Source organism: Eulemur rufifrons, chromosome 2 (genome assembly GCF_041146395.1).
Source record: "Eulemur rufifrons isolate Redbay chromosome 2, OSU_ERuf_1, whole genome shotgun sequence".
In the NCBI taxonomy this organism is placed as follows: Eukaryota; Metazoa; Chordata; class Mammalia; order Primates; family Lemuridae; genus Eulemur; species Eulemur rufifrons.
The window spans coordinates 44,978,962-45,001,760 of NC_090984.1; the positions used below are offsets into that span (position 1 = coordinate 44,978,962).

Sequence of the window (22,799 nt, forward strand, 5' to 3'; positions counted from 1 at the left end):
ACATATCATGGATTTGAAAAATGTCTGTTGAACTAGATGGGGGGGCAGTGTAAACCACGACTATGTTTGCCTGAAGCATTTGACTGTTGATGCAGTACAGTTCATCCGGTTTTCTGAAGAGTTTCTCATTTTTTTCAGGGGTCTGGCCTTTAGAATCAGCTTTGCAAGGAGAGAATGGTAGTGAAACCATCACTGAGTAGGAAATGTTCCAGATAAGAATATTTTGGCAGAAATTTTACAAGAAAACTCTTACTGGTGTTGATCGATTTAAAAATATTTTTAAAATATGATATGTTATAAACCTCTTCAATAACAAGAGATAGGGTATGATTTGTATATTTTATTTTGACTTTACATGCGGTGTTAAAAACCCAAAGTACATATTATTTACACATCCACAATACAAGTTTACAAGATATCTATACATGTTAAAGTACTCTATAAAACAGTATAGAGCCACTTCACTTTAGGGTTACTTTTTATGCCGTACCATTAAAAAAGATACAATCTGTGTTTACCTTTGCACAAATGGATAAAGCATTTAAAAATTAAATTAACAGGATAGAGACTAGATTTAATGTTAGAAATTTCAACATAAATACTGATAGAACTCACATTACAAACTACAAGGCAGCACAATGTTACAAAATGTTATCGGGCTCACATAGAGTTACTGTTCCGTTTTACACACGCTGGGATTAATATTGGTAAGGTGAATTCAAACACATGTTTGTTGTCGGTGGACTGAGTAGTTTACCATGGGTTGGTTTAATTTATTATTAATCTGTAATATTTTAGTTGAAGAGCTGAAGTGTTTCAAGAACAGAAGTTTTAGCTTTTGAGCTTCCAGAGATCACAGGAAATCACGTTCTTTGTAAAACAATGTTCTCAAAGGAAAAGCATAACTGTATCAGTATTCCACATTCTGTATAAAAATGATCTGGTCTTCTGCAACCTGTCCTCCCCCAGATAATAGATACCATCAATGTTATCACAAGAAATCAGCTGACCTTATTTGCCTGACTAAGTCAGGAGCATTCCTGTCTTGGTATTTTCTAGGTTAGGTTCAATGAACCACTGTGTGGTGTGCAGCACATTAACTGAAACAGTCATCAGGGTTGCACATCATCAGCTGTAAGTGGTTTCTGCCAAACTACGTATAAAGGACTCTGCACGGTTTCCGCAGGTGTCACAGTATCCGGGAAACCTCATCTGAGTTCACATTATCGCTGTTTCATCCTCAGGAAAGCAGGAGTGGAATGTTTATCATGGCAAAGGATGTAATGCTGCTATTAGGGTGGACTGTTTAACAAATTAATTGTTCTAGGTTGTTTTTATGATTTTTTTTTTTTGAAAGTCTTTTCAGGTGCTGGTTGAAAAACATTTACAACTGGCACTCGGTAAATAATGTGCTATATTGAAAACACTTGACATATTTTAGTACTTCTATCATTCTCATGAATAAGGCACAAAATGCACAGATTCAGGTAAACTCACGTGTGGTATTTACAGTATACTGTCATTACCTGCATGACTTAGGAGAAAACTCTCACGTAACACAACATAGACAACATGATTGCACCACTGTTAGGTTTTCACAGACTGTTTCTATTAAGCCAATTACAATTCCTTTCATATGTCTTTCATCTTCTGTGTTTTTTTTTTTTTGTTGTTGTTGTTTGTTTTGTTTTTTTACCTTGGGGGTAGGAAGAGTAAAAGAGGAGAAATTTTACTACATGGGGGGAAAAAAACAAACACAATCAAAATAAAACCGTATTAGTGTGTCCAAGGTTAAATAGAATGACTCAGACTTTGATTCACAGTGGACAGGTAAATTTTACTACTGAATACTGGTAGATAAATCAAAGATACCTCTTAATATCTCGATCTCTTTAAGCTGGCAAGACTGGAATAAAAGTTTTAATGAATAGCAGCACAAAATTACTCGCAACTCTTACATTCTGGCATTGGGTACCAATAAGTCAAGTTCATCATTCTGATGGTCAAAGAGCCTTGATTTTATTCCTTTTTCAAAGCTGAACCCAATGGACTGCTGTGGGAAAAAGTTATTGTCTCTTGTTCAGTCATGCTCAATGTAAACAACTCCATAGCACAAAAAAATGCAATGGGCACCTAAACAAACCTTAGTGGGTACAGAACGCACACACACATCCACACACACGCACACACACACACACACACACACACACGCTCATAACACAGTTTGTTGGTGGCATGAAAAAAATGCCACACATGAAAAAAATGCTACAGTTTGGGTCAAAGATTGAATTTTTAGCAAACTGCTTGGTAATCTACAAGTTCATTTCTTTGAGACATTACCATTTTTTTTTGACATTTGTGCAAGAGGCAAGGTGAATGCATACATATTAAAATGTTCACATTTAATGGGAAGACCACACATAATGGCAGTCTTAATTGAACCCATTTTCAAGTATTTGTTCACAGATTCTTCTGAGTACTGTATCGGCTCCTTACACTGGTAAGGTAGCCCCTGGGAGCTACACATCTCTTTAGCTTCAAACACAATAAATGGAATGACCAGCACCTTCCTTTGTTTTCAGGTAAGTACACAGAAGCCTCGCTGCAGTAGCTACATGTGGCAAGTTCTGATGTTGCCAAAGTTAGGAGTTTCTTTGGCCACTTGGTTCTCCCAAAATACAAGCGAGTCTCTTGTCTTAAGGTACCCTTACATCATCATCCTCTCAACAACATGGACGGGATAAAGCCACACAAGAATAGCACACTTGAGGCCTAGTATGTGTATTTGTTCAGTGGTCTGACAGACGGGGTTTGAGGAACAAAGGAAGGCTTTGGTGGCACATCAGGTTTTAAGGACGGCGTCCTCTTTAGTCCCGTCCTAGGAAGGGTGCCATTACTGGTGTAGCTGCTCTGTCTGGAGAGGGAAGGTTGCAGATGAACACTCACTGGTGTTCCCTGAATATAGTCCACCTTCGCCCCTGTGGGGGTGGGCATATAGCCTCCACGGTTCACACTAGGCTGTCTGGATAACAAAACACCATTTGGTGAGTTTAAGTTTTTAGGCATAGCCGATATAGAGTGCCTCTGGGAGGAATTTTTGTGATAACCCCTTTGTCTTTCCAGAGAAGTCATTGGGACTCCAGGAGTGGTGGGGACATCCACTCGCTTGGTTGGGCTATTTCTGGGGAGAGTTGAAGGAGGGGAGTACAGAGATGCCTCCCTGTTAGGGACCTTAGGGGGGACCTCAGACATAGGTCCCACAGGATCCAGCATTAGGGTCTGGTGGGCCATTTGGATGTCTCCCATGATGGCTTTGGGGTTGCTATTTGGATCATTTAGATGCTTCAGCAGATCATTGAGGGTATTTCTGGAATCCACGGAACGCCGGTGATCTCTCTTACTGGATGACTTTGTAAAAGGGTGATCGATGTTTTGAAGCTTCTTCTCAGCTTTGTGAGCATTGGAGTTTGAGAAGGACGTGTTATAGTCATGGGTGGCATTGGGAAGGACGATGGCACTAGGGATATGCCCATGACTTAGCGGGGAATGAGGTGGAGGACTAGAGGGAAAAAACTGAGGGGTTTCTTTCCTTGCAGCGCCATGGCCATGGGCCTTGTCGGAGTGGCTCTTCATGGCCTGCAGGGGCTTCTGGTGAAGCACAGGTGTAGACTCAGGGGTGGGAAGGGCAGCCAGCTCTGGGGGCTGGCTTCGATGGTCCATTACCATGGATTTAGTGTCTCCATTGGGTGGCAGCTCTTTCCGACTGGTCAGCAGGTTACTATACAGTTTAGGAGAATCAATATTCTGTTGGTATTCCTTGACTGGGCTGTCAAAGAGACCATTCAGTTTGGCAAAACTTCCACTGGAGTCTGTGCACGACTGGGCAGATTCCGCATCTTTATGGATCTTTCTATTTTTCCGAACAAACATGTCTCGATAGCAGTATACTGCCACGCCCGCAATGAATGCCCCCAAAACAAAAGCAGCAAAGACACAGGTGATGAGGACATTCATGTGGACCATCTGGTTAGACTCTCCAGACTGGACTTCCCATCGTACACCTGCAACAAACACATGGGAAAAGTGCGAATGAGATGCTTTTTAAAAATAATATTCAACAGTAAACGGCTTAAGCCAACACTACCTTCACATGGTCCGTATGCTTAGCCTGGAGAGTCAGGTAGACTCCGAGATTCCGTGTATTTTTGTTTCTAATCCCCAGAGACATACCTGATTGCCACAAATGCCAGCATAACTCTAATCTCCCACTCATCTGTATTTTTCTGTTCTTTCCCCCCAGCTCCTCTTAAACAGTTGTTATACAACATTAGAGATTTTAAACTTCTACCTAAAGAATAGTTAGAAAGTGTAGATTTCCTGAACAGCCAATTTTAAGCTCATTAAATGTTTTGTTTCATGATATTCTCTTAATGCATCAATCAGGTTTAAAAGGCAGGTGCTGAGATTAGGGAAAGGTATGAATTAATATAAATATACACTATGCTAAAATAATTATTCTAATACAATTATGCTAACTTAAATAAAAACACACAATTTCTTCATAAACTGAAAGTATCTGCTTGGTCATTATAAGCTACAAATATAGACTTTCATGTTCGCTTTTTAAATTTTTTTTTAGTTTCATTTTGGGGTGAAGCACTCTTGAATTTCCTGCTACATAAGAAATCTAGACAGGCTAAGGAAACATACTGTGTATTTATTAGTAACATCATTAAATTATTTGGAGATATTTGAAAATATTTATATTAAACCTAGAAAAAGAAGAGTTGATTAGTTTATAATTATTGGAATTTTCAGTGCAACCACAGACATCTAACAGTCAATCAAAGAAATGTTAGTTTAAGAGGTATCCAAGTCTGTTACAAGCTATCAACACAGCTATCCCAGAGTAAGGTAAGTTAGAGTGATTTTGAAGATTCTGTTGCTTTAGGTTAGTACTAAGGCCTTTTGAACATTAGTTGTTTTTAATCAATGTTCAGGGTTATGGAATTCAGTGGCATTGTGAAAGACCAAGAAAGAAAAGTAGAAAAAAAAAATGGTATGATTAAAATAAGCAAAGCAGAAAGAAGAATGATTATAAAATCGTTTACAACGAAAACACATAAAACCAAAATAAACAAATGTAAATCATAAATGACAATGCACTGCTACAAAAACTGATTGGAAACCTGATACCATAGTTTGGTAAGCACTAAATAATAGATTTTTTTTTTCTTATTTTTCTAATAAGCTAATTCAACAGGCAGCTATTTTATAACTGCCTCTCTTCCGGGCTAGAAAGGATAGTTCTAGACCAGCACTCTGTTACGTTTTATTGCTTGTGGCACTCAAGCAACTTACATCTCACGTATGCTTTCATACACATTTTGAATTGAAGCTAAACAAGAAGCTGGGAAAAACTCTGAGACAAAACATATGATATGAAGATATTTGCAATTAATGAGTTTTGTTTTTTAAAGTTGCTGAGGTAACCCTGGAAATTCTCTGATAATCTCTTCGGCTCTCCTCTTCTTCAGACAGAAATCAACACAGATTAGATTGTCTGAGTGGCTGCTTCACCAAACCTTTCTTCAACAGCTTTCTACCTCTCTCATCTTTTAAGGAATGCGCTCAGATAAAAGCACAGAGAAGCGAAGAGACTGTGGCCAGGGCAGGTGGAGGCACAACCGTAGCAGCTCCACGGAGGTTCACCTCCGGAGAAACCACATGCGCCTCAGCCATGCTAGGGATCAGGTTTCCACACAGTTAGAGATGGGTTCCCTGGTGAGGCCTTACCCTTTGGGATACCTGATAAAGGATCAGTAAAATCAGAAGTGTTTGGGTCATCTTGAACTACAAATTTCCGGGAGCTCGTCAGTTTAGGTCTCCAGGTATCAATCACTTTAGGTGTAATTTCTGGGATACTTGCCATTGTGGTAACAGAAGATGAAGATACCTCCATGTCTGTGGTGGCAAACAGATTTTTATTAACATGGGTAGTGTGGGAAGATTTTTTTCTGATTGGTCTGTCGCATTTTTAAGTCAAGTTTAAGTAAATTTTATGAGAAAGCTTGTTCTAGGATTTTGTAAAAACACACCTGAGAAGACTACATCAAGTTCCTTTCTTGCAAGGGAAGAATAAAAACTAAAAAATTAACAGTAGAGACATATTAAGCAGATTTCAAAATTAAAACCCTCAAAATGTTCCTATTAAAGCCCCTGTGGTTATTAATGATAGTCATGAAAATGTTAATACAAATCCCAATGCAGAATAATTGCTATTTTCTCATTCTCTTCTGAGACAACATCATTTCATTTATTTTTGTGTATGCTTTAAAACGAACTTTCAGGGATGGCTGGAAACTGCATAGCCTTCACTGGAGAAGCTACAATGTAACTTCATCACAAAATACCTGGTTAAGTCTGTATAAACACTGGATTTTGGACCTGATAAATCAGCCCTGCCAAGAAGTTATTCAGCTTTACTGTGGACCTCCCGTCCACTTGCAGATTATTCTCTTCACTGAGGTCCTACCATTCACGGTAAAACACGAAAGCAGGAACAAACTTTGCCTGCACCTTCCAAAATGCCTAGGGAGTTTCTTCCAAAGAGTTAGTGGTAACTAATGCAAAAGCAATGGCATTTACAAACTGAATGAAGATGTTCTGGTATGCAAGATCTGCCATCTTTTTCTCCCCCTGAGGAATGAAACTGCTGGCGAGTTTTAGAAGCAGCAATAGGACCAGGAGTAGCTTAACACTTTACCATGTTTATTATGAATTCCCACAAGTAGATTTTCTCTTAAAATGTAAGCATACGCTTTTAGGCTTAAATCTCAGAGACCCCAGTTCAGACTGGCGCAACAGTCCCAGATGAAGGCTCCGAGACAGATACAGACAGAGAGGCTGGGGGGGCCCCCTGCACATCTTAATACATCCAAACCCGGCTTCACGCCCCGGAAGCCTCTTTCGCACCACTGAGACCACAACATTCAAAGATTCCCAGGATTACCACAAATCATTCAGAAAAAAAAAAAAGATCTCTAAAACTTAAAATACACATTTTAGGGAAATGTGTATTTGTTTACTAGGTCTTAGGAAAGGTAAGGAGAGATGAGGAAATAATGAAGTTCTGCCATCCGTTAAATACAGATGGCCAGAGGGAGCATTCACGATGCGGAGGGGTGAGGAAGAAGAAAGCTTGGGTGGGCGTGCGTGCAGCTGGAATGCAGACTATGTTAACCCATTTGGTTTTTCTCAAAGGATGTGCCTTGGTCAATGACGAACTGTTAACATGCTACACAGGGGTGAGGAGCTAAGTGAGAAAAGTCTTTTGGTACCGTCAGTGGGATTATGAGTCAAAGCAGAAAAATGAAGGGCTGCCAAACTGCGCAAAAGGTGGGGAGAAGGGGCTGAAAATGCTGAACTGAAGGAAAGAAAAGGTTTGTTAATTCAAAAAAATTAAAAAAAACTAACCAGATGTTGGACCGCCAAATATTTTGTAATCTGGTGTAGTTGAAGTAGGCAAAATTTCTAAAAGAATTAAAGGAACAAGTAATCAGTGAAAAGTAACCAAAAGAAAGCAAAAATTTATGAATTCCAATTAACTAAAAAAAGTAAAAAAATAAAAAACCAAAAAGACTATAAAGTAAAGGTTAACCTATTGGTTAGACTACCACTCTCTAGATTTCCTACAGAATTATAAATGGTGAAGGAAAAGAAAAAGTAAGACCCTTTTCTAATGCATCCCCATGACCAAACAGCTCAGCTTTTGCGAAGTTTAAGTTAAATGCTAGGTGGTATGTGTCCCAAGTCATTAAAAAGACTGATTGTAAAATAACGTCCACGTGCAAATGTGGTCCAAAAGAGACTCCAGGAGGGAATGGAAGATTCTGTCTTACCATGGCAGTCCCCTAGGTGGGCTGTGTTGCCGTATTCTGTGTCTTGTTCATATCCGCCAGCACTGTGGTTATGGAAAGCAAAGAAGTCTTCGGTTAACAGCCTTCATAGGAACACAAGTGACAATCAGAGCAGAACCAAGAACACAGACTGATTAGTCAGAATAGGCAGAGAGAAAAAAAAAATCAATATTTCAACATGACTGGGCTATTAATAAAATGACCATGTCTTTTAAAAAATTTTCAACTAAAATGTTTAAGAGAATAGAATTATTTTTTTCTCTCCATCCATTTCTCTTAAGTGTTATGATGTCTACCATCTCCCTTCTCACATCTCCAGGTTTTCTTTTCTCTTCTCTCATATTAAAAAAAAAGAGAGAGAGAGAGAGAGAGAAGAAAGAAAGAACAGTCGTATAATTGGAAGTTTTCTAAACTTTCTAGCTTTAGAGATCCTTGAGAAGACAGCTCATCCTGGCTCATGTGACAAAGCGTACTTACAGCATCCCTGGGGTCACTCTGCCACAGGCCCCCTGGCTTAACCAGCCACAGTATGGGTCACGAGATGCAATACAAGACCTGTATGAAACCAAACAGAATGCAATTTGCAGTTTTTCATCATCAAAGGTTTTGACGCTGCAACACCCAGGGTAAGTACAGAAACACGAGCTTACTTTTTACATGATCCATAACGCTCGCAGCGACTGAGAGGAATGCGGACAACGCAGCTAGAGAATGCCACATATAAAGCGTGGTGATCTTTATCCAACTGTAATGAGATGACCTTTTTGTCTTCCTCGTTCTCAGCATTGCACCTATTTTGTGGGATACATTTTGGAGCCATATGTTTAGTCAGTCAAGCATGGTTTGGTTTAGCAATTACTGAGAGCCGGGGAAATGTTAGGGAATGGTCTTGGTAACGAACTAGGCAAGCACATAGCTTGGGAAATAATAATTATGTGATTCATCTTCTACTTCTCTGCGTGGTTTGGTTAAATTTCAGGGTGGACAAAGGGTTTTGTAAGATTGCTTTCCTGTTACGATGCTCAAAGGGAAGTGCATTTGTGAAGGCTATGTTAGATTAGGGAGTGAAATGGATAATGTTTTAATGCATTTAAATTTTCCGTGTTAGATATTTCTGGATCTCTCCTTAGTTTCACTTCTCACCTATTTCTTGTTTGTTTTGATGGTCCAAATAATCTCTTACATAGCAATGGTTGGAAGAAAATGCTTACCTAGAATTATATTCTGTGTATGTATGTATATGTGTGCTTGTGTGTGTGTGTGTGTGTGTGTGTATACCTGCTTACAACCAACTGTCTGCTGTATGTGGCAACCTGAAATATATCTGCAAGGTATAAGGAGTGCTACTAAAATGTTCTCATTTTCCACAGGTTAAAGAAAAGGGCTGAATTATTTTTAAACTCATCAACTGTTCACCTCCTTGCTCTAGTGGGCTCATGGAAAGAAAAAAAAAAAAAACAAAAAAAACAAAACAAATCCAGGATTTATTTTGGTGAGAAAAAACCAAAACAAAACAAAACACTAATATGCCAAACCACTGCTAATTTAGAGGGCTAAAAGGAAATGGCTAGATGAAATATACACCAGAAAGTTTTGAGCAGTGCTGAAGGGTGTTCTCGTAAAATATACCTACTTTGCATGGTTGTAAGCTTCAATCTCTTCCAGTAATACACTGTCATTCAAAGAGAAAGGACTGGTCTTTGCCAAAACTTTAAGTACCACGCCAGCCTCAGAGCCAACAAAGATGACTGTGTAGTTCTGGTAGGGCCCGGCAGAGCGGTCCACCGCGATGGCTGTCAATCTGTACCTGCCAGAGGAGGTGGCGGAAGTCAGAGGGGAGGCTGACCACACGAGAACAGGCTGGACAGAAACGGGCCACTGTTTCCCACACAATCTCACCTGACCCGAGTCTTTGTGAACCAGGGCTCGTCGGCGATGGGTGGAACGGCAGAGTCCATCAGCGGGTGGGACTTGATGAACGACAGGGTTTCATCCGGGAAATCGATGGAGGTTTTATAACCTTCAGCAAGGTCATGTTTTGCACAACAGCCAGGCCTGAAAGGAAAACAGTGTTCTTTTATTCCCCCCTGCTTCTCACACACACAAACACACACTGCATCTCAGGAATAAGCGCACGTTCTGAAAGAAGAGGTCAAGAGGGACAGGTGAGTGAGCGAAACCAGGGGAGCAATGCTGTCGCTCTGAATTCAATGGGCTCTCCACGTTCATGCCACAGGCTTGCAGGTCGCAAGGTGATGTTTACTAACTATCTGAGACGCTGCAGAGGGACCCATGCTGGTGTGGGAGGTTGGCCCAGCTGCTTTCGGGGGATGGATGCTTCCAGCGACCAGGGAGTTTTGTTCAAGACAAAACCCTTTTTGACTTTTTTCTTTACCTTGGCTTTGGTACTTTGTCTTCGGGGACCGCTGTCCAAACAGAATCTGGAGTTTTCTGTTCCTTAAACCTTCCTTTGAATACTTTTTCAATGTCATCCATGCTAAATGCACAGACTGCAGAACCAGGGATGCTGAAAGAGGAGAAAACCATCTATAAGAGGCCGGTGACGATGGGCCCACTCTTGGTTCTGACGCGCAGGCACGGAACATCCTTTGACGTGCCGGGGAGCTGCTCTCACCTGTTGAGCTGGGTGGTGAACACCCCGACCACAGTGGGGATGCCATTGATTTGTATTATGTCTGTGATAGACTGCAGGACATCAAAGTAGAAAAATGAATCTCCAGGGACAGAACAGTTAAGCCGAGCCTTCAGAAACGAAGTCCAGTGTTTCTCCAGGACCCGCTGGGAGCCACCCATGTCGTTTTTACAGATGCGGGCCACACGGGAATATACCGCCTGCCCGGGGGACAAAAGCAGAGAAGGCAACAGGGCTATGAGCAAGGATGAGGAACGGAAACAAAATGCCGCTATTTAAGGGATGGACAGAAAAATGCTAAAGATATATCTGGTGCAAAAGAATCTAGTAGCAGCCTTCTCTCTAGCGGTCTGGACAGTAAGAATGTAAACTAGATTTACCTGTGAGAAAAAAGGGTCATTTTCCCATTTTGCCAAACATGCTTCCCAAGAAGTGAGCCATCTATCTGCCTTGCTGAATGGAAATCATTCCTGCACTTTGCCTCCAATTCTGCGTCTCGTATTGTTAATGAAATGTGTGTAGAAAGGGTTGCAATACTTTAAAATCACATGGGCTTTCACTGAAACACTCAAAATTGAATGGGGCCCCTACTTTCTATTCTGCCTTTTAACACTGAGAAAGAATAGACTATCAGTGGATTTCTAAAGAGTAAAAGCATCCATAGCTCAAGGGTACCTGTAGAACACTTTCTGTGGTGGCAGGAAAAAGAAAAAGAAAACTTCTCAAGGCCCAAGGCTGCTGTTCTCACTCTGGCCATTGTTTTCCGGCAATTATTCTCAGGATAAGCAACCCACCTCTCTGCACTCGGCCCTGTGTGCACTGAATCGAGTGCCGGAAACGTGCCCAGTGAGCATCCACGGCTCTACCAAAGCGGTCTCAATGCCATGCAGTACAAGTCCGCAATACAAGTCAAGAGCATACTTGCCTTGCCTAAATTATTATGTTCTACAGCAATTTCTCGAAAGAAGAAATAGACATAGTTTCCGTATTCTATGGCATGAAGAAAATGTGGCTCTGAAAGAAAAATTGAAAACAAACTGGTTCCTAAAGAGTAATTCAATTAGCATAATACCCCGACTGCCAGGCATGACTGACAGATGTCGCGTCATTACATTCACGCCAACAAGGACTCCGATATGCCAACAATTTTGAGGAGTCCCAATATGGGTGTGTTCAAACTTCAGGGAACCCGTTGTCTTTAAAGTCAGCTAATGGGCTGTAAAAAGGCCTACACGGAGCTGAGCTACAGCAAAGGTCTTTGTTTAAACAGATTTATTCATTAACCTATTTAACTAGGGAAGAAAATCTCTTATACTGAGAATAAAACATCTTGATTTCTAGACTCTGAGGAACAAAATGACTCTGCAGATATGGCCTAATCAATTCTCACCGTTAACTTTTGTAGTATTCCTTGCATTTAGAGGGAGACAAATCGGCGCACACAGAGACCAGAGATCGCTCCCTCTGTTTTTTTTTTGTTGAGGTCATTCAGGATATACACCTGGATGAACTTACTCTCCTGATATGACTACTAGTCTCTTCACTCCCCATCCATGGCCCTGTTCGAAACCCAAGCAGTGTGTGCTTGCTCTAAATAAACAGCATAAAGTCATGCGCTGAACCTCCCCATGGCCGTGGCTGTTATTTCCACTCAGGCCGTCCACTGTCCTGGTGACCCCCGCCATGTCACTGTTCTTCAAAAGTACCTTTTATCCATTTGGAATCATATTTTATTGTGCGAAGTGCAGATCCATCACCCATGCTTCGATAAATAACAGCATCGCTGGCCAAGAAGTCAGCCACTGTGGCAGAATACAGCTTCCCATCTGAAACCACAGTTATAATTTTGGTAAAACAACCAGAATTATCCTGCAGTGTGTTAATGTAGTGTGTTGAACCCCTTGGTGTGCTTTCACCTGTTATTGTTATTTATACAAATAAACCTACACCTGGTACTCACAATCAACCTGTGACAGGGTGGCCCATGGCATTACCTAATTTTACAGATGAGAAATCTAAGCATCAAAATGTTAAGCAACTTATTCAGGGTCACTGGCCTAGTTCACAACAGTGCCAAGTGACAGAATACTTACAATATGCACTGAAATAGCTTTGCTTTTAATTTCCTCTTTTTTGGAAATTTGTTCATAGATTTTTTAGCCTTTGAAACACTTATTTCAAGGTAGCTATTCAAGTTATGAGCTTTCTTCTTCCTTTAAATTCCTTTTGCACCTTCAATGCCATTAATCATTTATATTCCTTACACTGAAGGATCTTACCAGCAAAGAGGGCAACATTGGTTTGTCTGGCATCAAATGGGCATCTGGCCAGGCCACTAATTTCTTCCCCATCATACTCTAAAGTATTCAACTACAAAAGAAAAAATAAATAGCTGGTGTTAGAACTGTTCAATGTACCTGTTGGAAGGGAATATTGCTTTATTTATATTGAAATTCTATTTGAAAAAGTCTATCTTTATTCTTTCATAGCATTAGAGATAAAATAAATTACTAGAAAACAGAAAGGATTCAACTTTAACAATATACCACTGAGGGAAGAACAGTCGATCAAAAAAAAAGTACATCATATAAAACTTACCCTATAGTATCTACACATGGGATTGAATGCATTGGTACCGCAAACAAAAACCATCTCATCGTTTCTTGGAACAAATACTTTGATAAAGTTGTGGCATTCATCCTATAGAAAATAATAATTACATTAAAATCAGACATTCTGCTTGCTGACACTGTGGTTATCAAGGCCACAAAAGACTAAGTCTGGCAGCCACTTGTCTGTTGAACTCACTTTATGTTTGCCTTTCATAGCACAGTTTTCTCGATCCTGTTGTCTTGATCGCCACGTCAGTTTCTGTATTAATCAAGCAAAATTAAATTTTTTACTGGGAATATTTTTGGAGGGGAAGGGAACATCATTCAGGTACTGAGGGAATGCAAATACATTTGTCAACTACAGTTGCTCACCTTGCTTGGAATTACTTCTGTTTTGGGAATTTCATTTAAGTTTACTGTATAAACTTGATCCCTGTTGGAGATAAGGCAGTAAGTCATATCATGTGAATACATAAAAATGTTAAGCTGCTTCTTATTTTATTTTTACAGATATGCCTTTATTGTGTTTTGGAGATCATCTGGATTTTCTCTGTCTCAAGCAAAGTCAACAAAGAGTACTTTTTCATTAGTGAGATACTTTTATATATCACTGTCATCAGAGAGCAAAGAAAAGCTATTCTTTCCAGGCATGGGTCAAACTGCTTCATGGTATTAGCACAGACATATTTCTAATATTTGCTTGAATAATTCTAAGTTGAAAAAGAATAAAGTTTCCCCCCCCCCCACTGCTTTAGGGAAAAAGAATGGTGTATGATTTCTTGATGGCAGCGATAAAATAGCACTGCCGAAAGCTTTGACTCTGTATTTTGTTCCTGGTGTACAACACTGACTCTTCTCAGTGGATATTTCTGGCTACTTGCAATTTTTGATCACAATCACATATTAGTTTTTCATGAACTACACACATTAATGCAAGCGCCACAAGAGAAAAGAATTTTAATCTAATAAACCAACGAGAGGAAAATTACCTGCCAGCAATATAAAGTGTGTCTCGAATTTTCAACATCAGCTGAAAGTCCAGCCTGTGCTGCGATTCATTGCCTGAAGGGCGTCCTCTAAAAACCGGATATTGCCTTGAATCTGCAAGTAAAAATGGCCTAAACCATCAGTCAAGATTATGGAGCTGAAGAATCAATATACAGCATTGATTAGCTGTATATACTAGTTGTAGAAGGGTTTTAACTAAATTCCTCTCTTAAGGTCTTGAATATAAATGAATAAAAGACAGTGAATGTCAGCAAATGGTCTTTTTCTTTTAACTGAAAATATATAACCTATCTATGGGTTGCTGTAGAAAACACCCCATAAAATTGTCCCATTACCTCCAAACACCAGGAAATAATTACAGATAAATTAATATGCAAAACATCTTTAAGACATAAAAATCCTTCTCTCCCTCTTTCTGAAAATGAATGTGCTTAGAAAATGAAAACAAAGAAGCTTCCTTCTCAGCAAAGGCCAGTGTTCTTGAGATGACTCACAGTGATAGTCCACAGTGTTAAGGGGCTCGTCATCTTCAGGAAAGCTGACTGCCCTCAACCGGGAGACCGTCAGGAGCAGCATGTGGGCGCAGAGCAGGGAGACCCTCATGGTGGGCCACGAGGAAGTCAGCGCAGCCCCTCCTCAGAAATCCCAGTGAGCTACCTAGAAAACAGAAGCAGTTTGCAACGATCTCTATGCTGTGATGACACTGTTTTCTCATTTGTCATCAGCTCACTTTTCACCACCAGCTCCCTCCCAAGCCCCCCTCCCACCAGGAATGCTGGCAGGGGTGGATCAGGTATCTCTGAAAACATGGGCAAAAAGATGGCGGCGCGCCAGGCCTGATTCAAGTATCTGGTGAGCATATTGAAGTTTTAGGCAAATTTGCAAGAATTTCTGAGGTAACTGTATGGCATCACAGCAGAATCACCAGAACCATGAGCAGGAATGCTGGCTGCTGACTTGGCAAGAAGATGGGTAAAGTTGGGATTAGAATTTTAATTAAACTCCAATCTGTATCCCTTCCCCCAGTCCTGAAACACCCAGTACAGCTTGTCTCTGCCCCCCACAAAATGCCCAGGCTGCCTCGAAAATAGCTCGAGAGCTGATGATCCTGTCACTGCGTGACCCAGGCTTTAGCCATAAATTCTTAAGTCGAGTAGTTCGCTAAGCTTAGTAGGGAACATGGAAACAGTTACATGAATGACCTTGAATCAGGGTGAAAGGGCATTGAAATAAATGAAATGATTTCATGATAACCAATCAAGCAAAGCAGGGCAGAGGTGAAGCAGCACAGCTGATACTGGCCACTAGGGAAGTCTCCATTTTTACATAAAACCATCTGGACACAAACCAGTACCCTAAGTACGCCTGTCCTCTTAGCTTTGTTAAACTTCAGAGCTGTAGAGGGCCTTCGGGACCACTGAGTCCAACCCCCTCATTTTTCAGATGAGAAAACCAAGGGCTGGAAAAATGAAGGGACTCACTGAATTTCATGGAGCTAGTTAAGGCAAGATTGGAGTTTGGACTCACATGATCTGAGTCGTTCAGGTTCTTTTCACCAGCTTAAATGGAGAAAATAAATGATTGGGTTTTTCCTTTCAAAAATACAGCATTACAAAAAAAAATTGGGGAGGGAAAATACAGTCATCATCTTTACTGAAGTGTTTCACAGGTGTTAAATTTCATTAAATTGAACATTAAATATGTGCAGTTTATTGTACATCAATACCTCAATAAAACTGTCAAAATACAGCATTAATTGTACCATAATACTAGTAAAAATTTAGAAAGATCTTTAAATGTTATTAACTTATTAAAAAGATAAATTAGAGACTTATTAGGCTAACAGAATGGATATTTTTGTGAAGCAGTAAGTGCTCCACTTTGCAACAGTACCACCCTTTACTCAACCAAAACTGTCACTTCCAGCTTCTGAACTGAACAGCAAAACATTTAGCTTTATCCTCAGTCTCACAGACCTAAGAACTTTATGGGAGATCATCAGAATTACTTCAAATTCCAGAGGAGTCCAACCACTAAACCAGGTATTTACTGTGCCTCTTCATAGACTTAATGTCAAACATACAGATGTGCACACATGCATGCTACGCAATGCTCTCAATGTCTCTAACTAAAGAAGAAGCCAAGTATATGTGAGTTTTTGCACCCTAGTTTTGCAAGAAGAGAGCATTGCAATAAAATTTTTCCTTAGGAATGATAATTCAGCAGTAAGGAAACACATTTAAAATGCCTTACAAAAAGCACGGTGGAGTGGAAACTGTGGCAGCATCATTTTGTACTCAAGTTGAAAGAGTGTGAACTCTGGAGTCAGTCTGAATTGGGTGTGGATGGAACTCTACCAATTACTAGCTAATTGACCCGGGAAAGGTTCTTCAATCTCATTAGTTTCTTTATCTGTAAAATAGAATAGTATTGTCTCCTCAGGGTGAAAAGGAACCAAATACCTGGCATGTAGCAGATTCTGAGCAGTTAGTCCCCCTTACCCATTTCCTACTGGAGAATCCTGGGTATGGCCACACTGACTTTAAGAGTCTGAACAGGGCCTAGGGAAAAGATGTCCTAAAATATTAAGGCTATTTGGACAATTTTTCTTCCACAAATGGATAATTATTTTAAAATACTAAAAGACTACTTTTAGAATGAATTTTGCAACTTGTGCCTATTTATCAAACCTGAAAAATAAAGAGAAATCACCAACAATTCTACCATCCTAACCTAACAACCATGTTGATTATGCCACCTGCATATGTTTTCAATTGTCATGACAAGAGGGCCTCTTTCTGTCTACCACTTCTTCTGAAGCAATGTCCTCCTGTTTTGCTTTTCCATAGTATTTTACCATGTATAAAGATCCTAGAAAATTGAAGTAATATAAAAGTACAAAATGTTGCCCTAAGAATTAGCTTCTGCTATAACACCAATCCCAAACAGCATCCTCTACATTGAAAGTCACTGTATCTTTTTGCTGGGTATCAGGAAAAAGAATCAGAAACACCAATCAATCCAAAAAAATTGTAGAAATATCCACATAAAAACAAAAGTATAGTTTTCCTCCATGACAGGTAACTGGCTCACATCAGGTAGGCAGAGCCTGCATGGCCCAGAGAGCAGGGCAGGGAGGAGCCCTCACCAGGAATAGTGTGATCCCAGCCTTGAGACTGAGGATGGAATCACTGCTGACTCACTAGCAAGCACCAAGCTGCCGGCTGAGCTATCATTTCCTATAACTCATTCATCTGACACTGCAGAAAGCAATTTCTCCCCACACTCCGCCTCCCGCCAATCTAATCCTCCAAAAATAAAGCCCTACCACTAACTGCTTCCTGTCTCTGCATAAAGCTTTATTTTTTTTTTTTTTTTAAATTACTTTCAGACTTGCCATAGAAGTTATAAATGGAAGTATTTAATGCTATACATATATCAAAGCAAGGCTGGATGGAGGAGGGAGGAATCTGGAAATACCTGAGAGAAATATATCAGAAAGGAGATGTATTTGCATGTAAACCTCTTGGACTACTTAGCTCTCACTTTATTTAAGGATGCATTTCAGGATTCCAGGGCTCAGCAAAGTGAAACTAGTTATGTTGAATGAGGGCAAGCCAAGACACAGGACAAAATGCTGGGAAAGAACATGGATCGTGTGGTTAGAAAAATCTGATTCCAAATTTGCTTATGCCATTAGTTTCTGGCTCTGGGACCCTGTTCAAGTTGACTTAATCTCTTTAAGCCTTGGTTTAATCAAGTGTAAAATGGGAATAATTATCTTTACTACCTCTTAGATTCTTAGGATTAAATGATATAGTTTATATAAAGCATCTAACACAGAACCTGCTCTATGGTAAATCTTTAGTAAATTTTAGTGAATATCATTATAACTATTATAATGACCTCTTATTGGGAAAAAAAACCAAAAATACAAACAAAAAAACCCCAAAACAACATTCACTCCTTCATCTTGTACAACTATTTGCAAAATAGTTGCATACTATTTATGTATGCCATCACAACAATGATAGGAGTATTCCTAGAGGAAAAGATATAGATTCATAGATGAAGATGCCTCCAAAGAGAAGGAAGGAACCTTCTTCATACGTTAGCTTATAGTAAAGAACATAACTACATGAGGCTATTCCCTACAGTCAGAGAGTCAGAGCAGAGATACCTGAGTAAATATATTCTATCGTGTTTTGGTATTTTAGATGGGGTTCTCCCATACATTCCTGACATTAAATTTTATATGTAATGAGGAAAGCTCTTAAAAGGAGTTCAGAGCTGCCAAAGACAACCAGGGTTTGGGCAGAAGAATCCTGGAGAGAAGCAAGAAGGTACGAAGAACCATGCTCCATGCTCAGCACTTGATTTTACCGTATGGGACTTGCTAGTTCTTAAGCTTTATAAAAATAAGAGTGTAGTCATGAGGGAGAGTCAACTTGTTGGCAGTCTCAAGTTTAGGACCACCAAGAAGGAGAAGTTCTAGTAAGTAACGAAAGGCTCTCACTTGAACCTCTGAAAAGCTATGCCCTAGAAGAAGAGAAAAACATGAGGCAAACCAAACATTAAAAAATTCCAACCTGATCTCCAATTAGTACTGGACTGGATGGATGTAATCTCTCACTCTAGCTACTTGCCAGAAAAGATAAGGTGAAACCTCTCTAGAAAAAGATATCATTCAGAGACTGTAGTTTTTTACACATAATACCCAACATGCAAGCAGCAATTACCAGACATTCCAACAACTACAACTGAGAGAGAGAGAGAGAGAGAGAGAACACAATAGAACTAGGTCCATAAGTAACCCAGATATATGTTTTAAAAGTAACTGTGCTTATTTAGTCCAAGAAAAAAGAAAACAAGGTGGAGAATTTCACCAAAGAACTAGAATCTCTAAAAAAGAAATGAAAATTCTACAACTGAAAAGCACAATAACTAAATTTTCTTAACAGATGTGTTTAACAACATATTTGTCAGAATGAAGAAAAGATTACTGAACAGAAAGATAGGCTAATGGAAGTTATCAGACAGAAATATGGAGAGCAAAAAGATTGGGAAAAAACCAACAAGAGAATAAGAGACATATGGGATCTTGTGAAAAGATCTAACATATTGGATGTCCCTGAGAGTGAAGAAAGAGAAATGTACAGAAGCAATATTTGACAAGATAATGGCTGACTTCTTTTTCAAAATTGACAAAAAAAATCATAAGCCACATATTCAAGAGATGTAAGAACTTCTAATTACAAAGAAAATCACACTCAGACACATTATAGTGTCAAAATGCTTCAAGTAAAGACAAATTTTTAAAACGTTTAAAGCTAAGATACATTACCTTTAAAGGAGCAAGGCTAATAGTGACAGCTGACTTATCAATAGAAACAATGGAAGTCAGTAGACCACAGAACAGCATTTTTAAAGTGCTGAAAGAAAATAAATTTCCAGCCAAGAGTTCTATAACCAGTAAAAATATCCATTAAAAATAAAGGCAAACTAAAGATGTGTTCAACAAATACTCAAGAGATTTTCTGTTAGCAGACCCAAACTAAAAGAAATACTAAAAGGGAGTTCTTTAGGCAGGAGGATTTACAGAGAAAGCTAATGCAAGCTTTTTATGGTTACAAAATAATGGCCAAATTTGAAATTAATGAATCCTAGATAAAAAATTTTGGTATATAATTTTTATCTTTCTGAAAGCTATATTAATTCAAAGAATGTGAGAATGCAGAAATGGGGAAGACCTACTTTATCCCTAGCTCAAAGAACTCAGACAGATACCATGTTAATTTGAAAGTTCTTCCCCTGCCTCTCTTTGGAGATTCCACTTCTCAAAGAGGATCTGTGCAGACTTTCAGACACCACCTACCTCACGACCTGAAAGCAGAGTTGCTTCCTTCTAGTTTCCCAATTACTCTTCCAGACCTTGAGCCTCCATGAAAAGTCTTTGCTTGAGGTTCTGCTCCACCTCCTCTCTTTTGCCCAATACTTCCCAGTCTTTTTCTCTAGCCCTTCAAAGACTTCAGTAGCCCCAACCCAGGGTTCCATACTGGGACTTCATCTTAAAAATCATAAAGTCAATCACCATGTACTCTGATTCTCATCTCCTGTCCTTCCAGTGTATATACTTGATCACTTTCACCATGACTGCTCTTTCTTCTCATCAGGGCCTTCAGTTCACTAACTGTTCTCATTTCTTCTAATCATTAGCCTTCTACAATGTCAATATAACTCTTTCTCCATCTTAGATATAATAGTCAATGGTCAGTCACCTCCATAATACTTCTGCCTATGCTCCCGAATCCCCCATCCTCCATGTCCTTGTCAGACTTCCTTAAAACGTCCTTATTTTGGATAAATTCAGCCATTTGTCTTCTGCACCTGCCCCATAGAAGCTTGAGCACTAGTGATGACAACCACTACATGGGGCAATTTAGTAGTGATATAACAGAATTCTAGCCATCATCTACAAATAGCACTATAAAACTCCATGGAGAGTCTGTGTTTCTCCAGTAATATTGACCACTCCCCAAATCAATAAGTTTAAACTTTTCCCACTTTCCTCAAGGCCCTAATCTGCTTTCTCTTCACACTCTACTGCCTTCCAGCCTCCCAGCTACTTCACATAGAAAATAAAAGCCAAATGAAAGGAGCTTCTTCAATCTTCCCTTTTCTCTTTACCAAATACATCAACTCCTCCCCTTGTGTTTTCAACCCAATCCCTTCACTCTTTTCTTGAAAAGAAAAATATTGATTATATTTCTTTCCAGTATATTCTATAATTTTTAACTGATTAAATATTGCCCATCAGCATTGAAATTTGTTCACGTCTCTCTCACCTGACACAAAGAAAACAATCTCCTGTGGCCCCAAATCCTCTAGACATCACCTGTCTCTTCCCTTCTCTTCACAGGCATGGAAAGAAGTTTTGCATTTTCAGTGTCCTCATTTCCTCATCTCCTGCTCATTCTTCTCCTTCCTGTGTTCCAGTTCCTCTCTTGGTAGACACTGATGACCTCCAGGTACCTAGATGCAGTGGAAATTTTCCAGTCTTGTTTCATCTGAGTGCTCAGTAGCTTTAGACAGTTGACCATTTACAGCTTTTCCAAACACTGCCTTTCCTACCTTTCTCTTATACCACATTGTTCTGACACTTTGCCCACCTCACTGTCTGCCCCTCGTTTATATCCCATTCACTTTCTGGATGCAATAAGAATCATCTTTTCAGAATATAAACATGATCATGGATTCTCATAATCCTCAGGCAACTTTCTATTCCTCTTAGGATAAAGCCCAAATCTTTTTCATGTGGCCTTGAGAGCTCTTCATGTTCTGAGTCCCGCCTCCCTTCCCAGTCTTACCCTGAGCCTCTAACCCTCTTTTCTTGTGCGGCTTCCACCTGGCTTTGTTTTTGGCTCTGCAATGTGTCATGCCACCTAGCAAATCTTGCTCCTACTTTCCCTCTGGATGGCCCTTCTTGCCCTAGTTAAGTCCTCCTCATTTCTCAGAGCCTAGGGAAGATTTTTCTCAGTCCCTTGGGTGGAGTATGTCTCACATTTGTCAATGTCTGTGACAAATGTGAACGGACTGTGAATGAAGGAATAAACAAAAGAACTAACCATGTGTCCTCAATCACCATAGCCCTGCTGAATCCTGCCTGATTTAGATTTATATAATACTGTTAAATAAACAACAGAGGGCAGCGTATCCAGGAAGGATGGGCACCCAGGGTTCTAGTCCCAAACAGCACTGACATTTTTAGTTGAGAATGATGTAAACTATAGGAAGAAAAGCAGGTGGAACTAGACCTGTGGCACAAGGGGCACCACTGTCTCTGGACTGTATGACATTCCAGGTGGCACTGGTCCATTGTAGTGGATGAGGATGATGCACCTGGAGTCACAGGAATTACAGATCTTCCGTCTATGGGTCATGGCAGCCCACATGACTAAATGAAAAAGGAGCAATGGATTTAAGTAGACTGAAAGAGAACAAAGAGAAGCAAATTAATTGATGCCCCTTGGAGCCTACCAAGACAGAAAGGTTGTAATTGAAGGGCAATTACAAAAGCGAGGTTTAGGTTTACATAGCATCCATATGCCTACATCCTAAGCAGTGTGTTATGTGTAGGGATTTGGATTTTAATCAGTGATCATCATCAGTATTTAATGGGAATGGTATAACTAGGCTGACAGCATAACCTCTGCTGTATAGTAAGGTAATATACACTGAACTGCAAGACGTTCTTTCACCTCCCATGTGTGGTGAGAAGACGGGACTAGGAACCATCAGTAGAGACACACAAATTCCAGAAGCCCCGTAAGTAGAGTTGGGGCAGGTACTCTGGGCTCCTCTGAACACTGTGGGCATCCAGGCTCACCAAGTAACTCTTGGTTGATGGGCTGTCTCAGAGGAGCATAAGCTTTTCCATTTAAGGAATCTCTATGGCTACCCCACACCATTCCCACCCAACCTCTCCTGCACACAGGCTTGGGGATCAGGTGCTACGTAGGAACAAATAGTTACATTCTCTTCTTCTGGGCCAGAAAGAAGTTGCTGAAAGGCCCTTGACTCTGAGACCCTTCCTCCCCCTGGGAATGT

General features: G+C 40.0%; 1 protein-coding gene across 7 annotated transcripts in view; it reads right to left on the reverse strand.

Annotated features, from left to right (window-relative positions):
* Positions 1-326: 326 nt before the first annotated feature.
* SEMA6D (semaphorin 6D) overlaps positions 327-22,799 on the reverse strand; it is a 52,068-nt gene continuing 29,595 nt past the window's right edge. The window contains exons 1-18 of one of the 7 annotated variants that reach the window (XM_069460353.1): positions 14,687-14,795; positions 14,174-14,285; positions 13,557-13,617; positions 13,381-13,443; positions 13,171-13,272; positions 12,852-12,942; positions 12,279-12,398; positions 11,498-11,586; positions 10,555-10,772; positions 10,315-10,446; positions 9,819-9,974; positions 9,553-9,726; positions 8,570-8,710; positions 8,397-8,474; positions 7,902-7,963; positions 7,477-7,533; positions 5,797-5,964; positions 1,722-4,061 (exon numbers count right to left, since the gene is read on the reverse strand). In XM_069460353.1, the coding sequence (XP_069316454.1) occupies positions 2,773-4,061; positions 5,797-5,964; positions 7,477-7,533; positions 7,902-7,963; positions 8,397-8,474; positions 8,570-8,710; positions 9,553-9,726; positions 9,819-9,974; positions 10,315-10,446; positions 10,555-10,772; positions 11,498-11,586; positions 12,279-12,398; positions 12,852-12,942; positions 13,171-13,272; positions 13,381-13,443; positions 13,557-13,617; positions 14,174-14,285; positions 14,687-14,795 (3,222 nt within the window). In that variant the 3' untranslated portion in view covers positions 1,722-2,772. Of the gene's footprint in view, positions 4,062-5,796; positions 5,965-7,476; positions 7,534-7,901; positions 8,003-8,396; positions 8,475-8,569; positions 8,711-9,552; positions 9,727-9,818; positions 9,975-10,314; positions 10,447-10,554; positions 10,773-11,497; positions 11,587-12,278; positions 12,399-12,851; positions 12,943-13,170; positions 13,273-13,380; positions 13,444-13,556; positions 13,618-14,173; positions 14,286-14,686; positions 14,850-22,799 lie in introns of those variants that run through there. The other 6 variants (XM_069460344.1, XM_069460390.1, XM_069460370.1 and 3 more) reach the window with 6 other exon arrangements.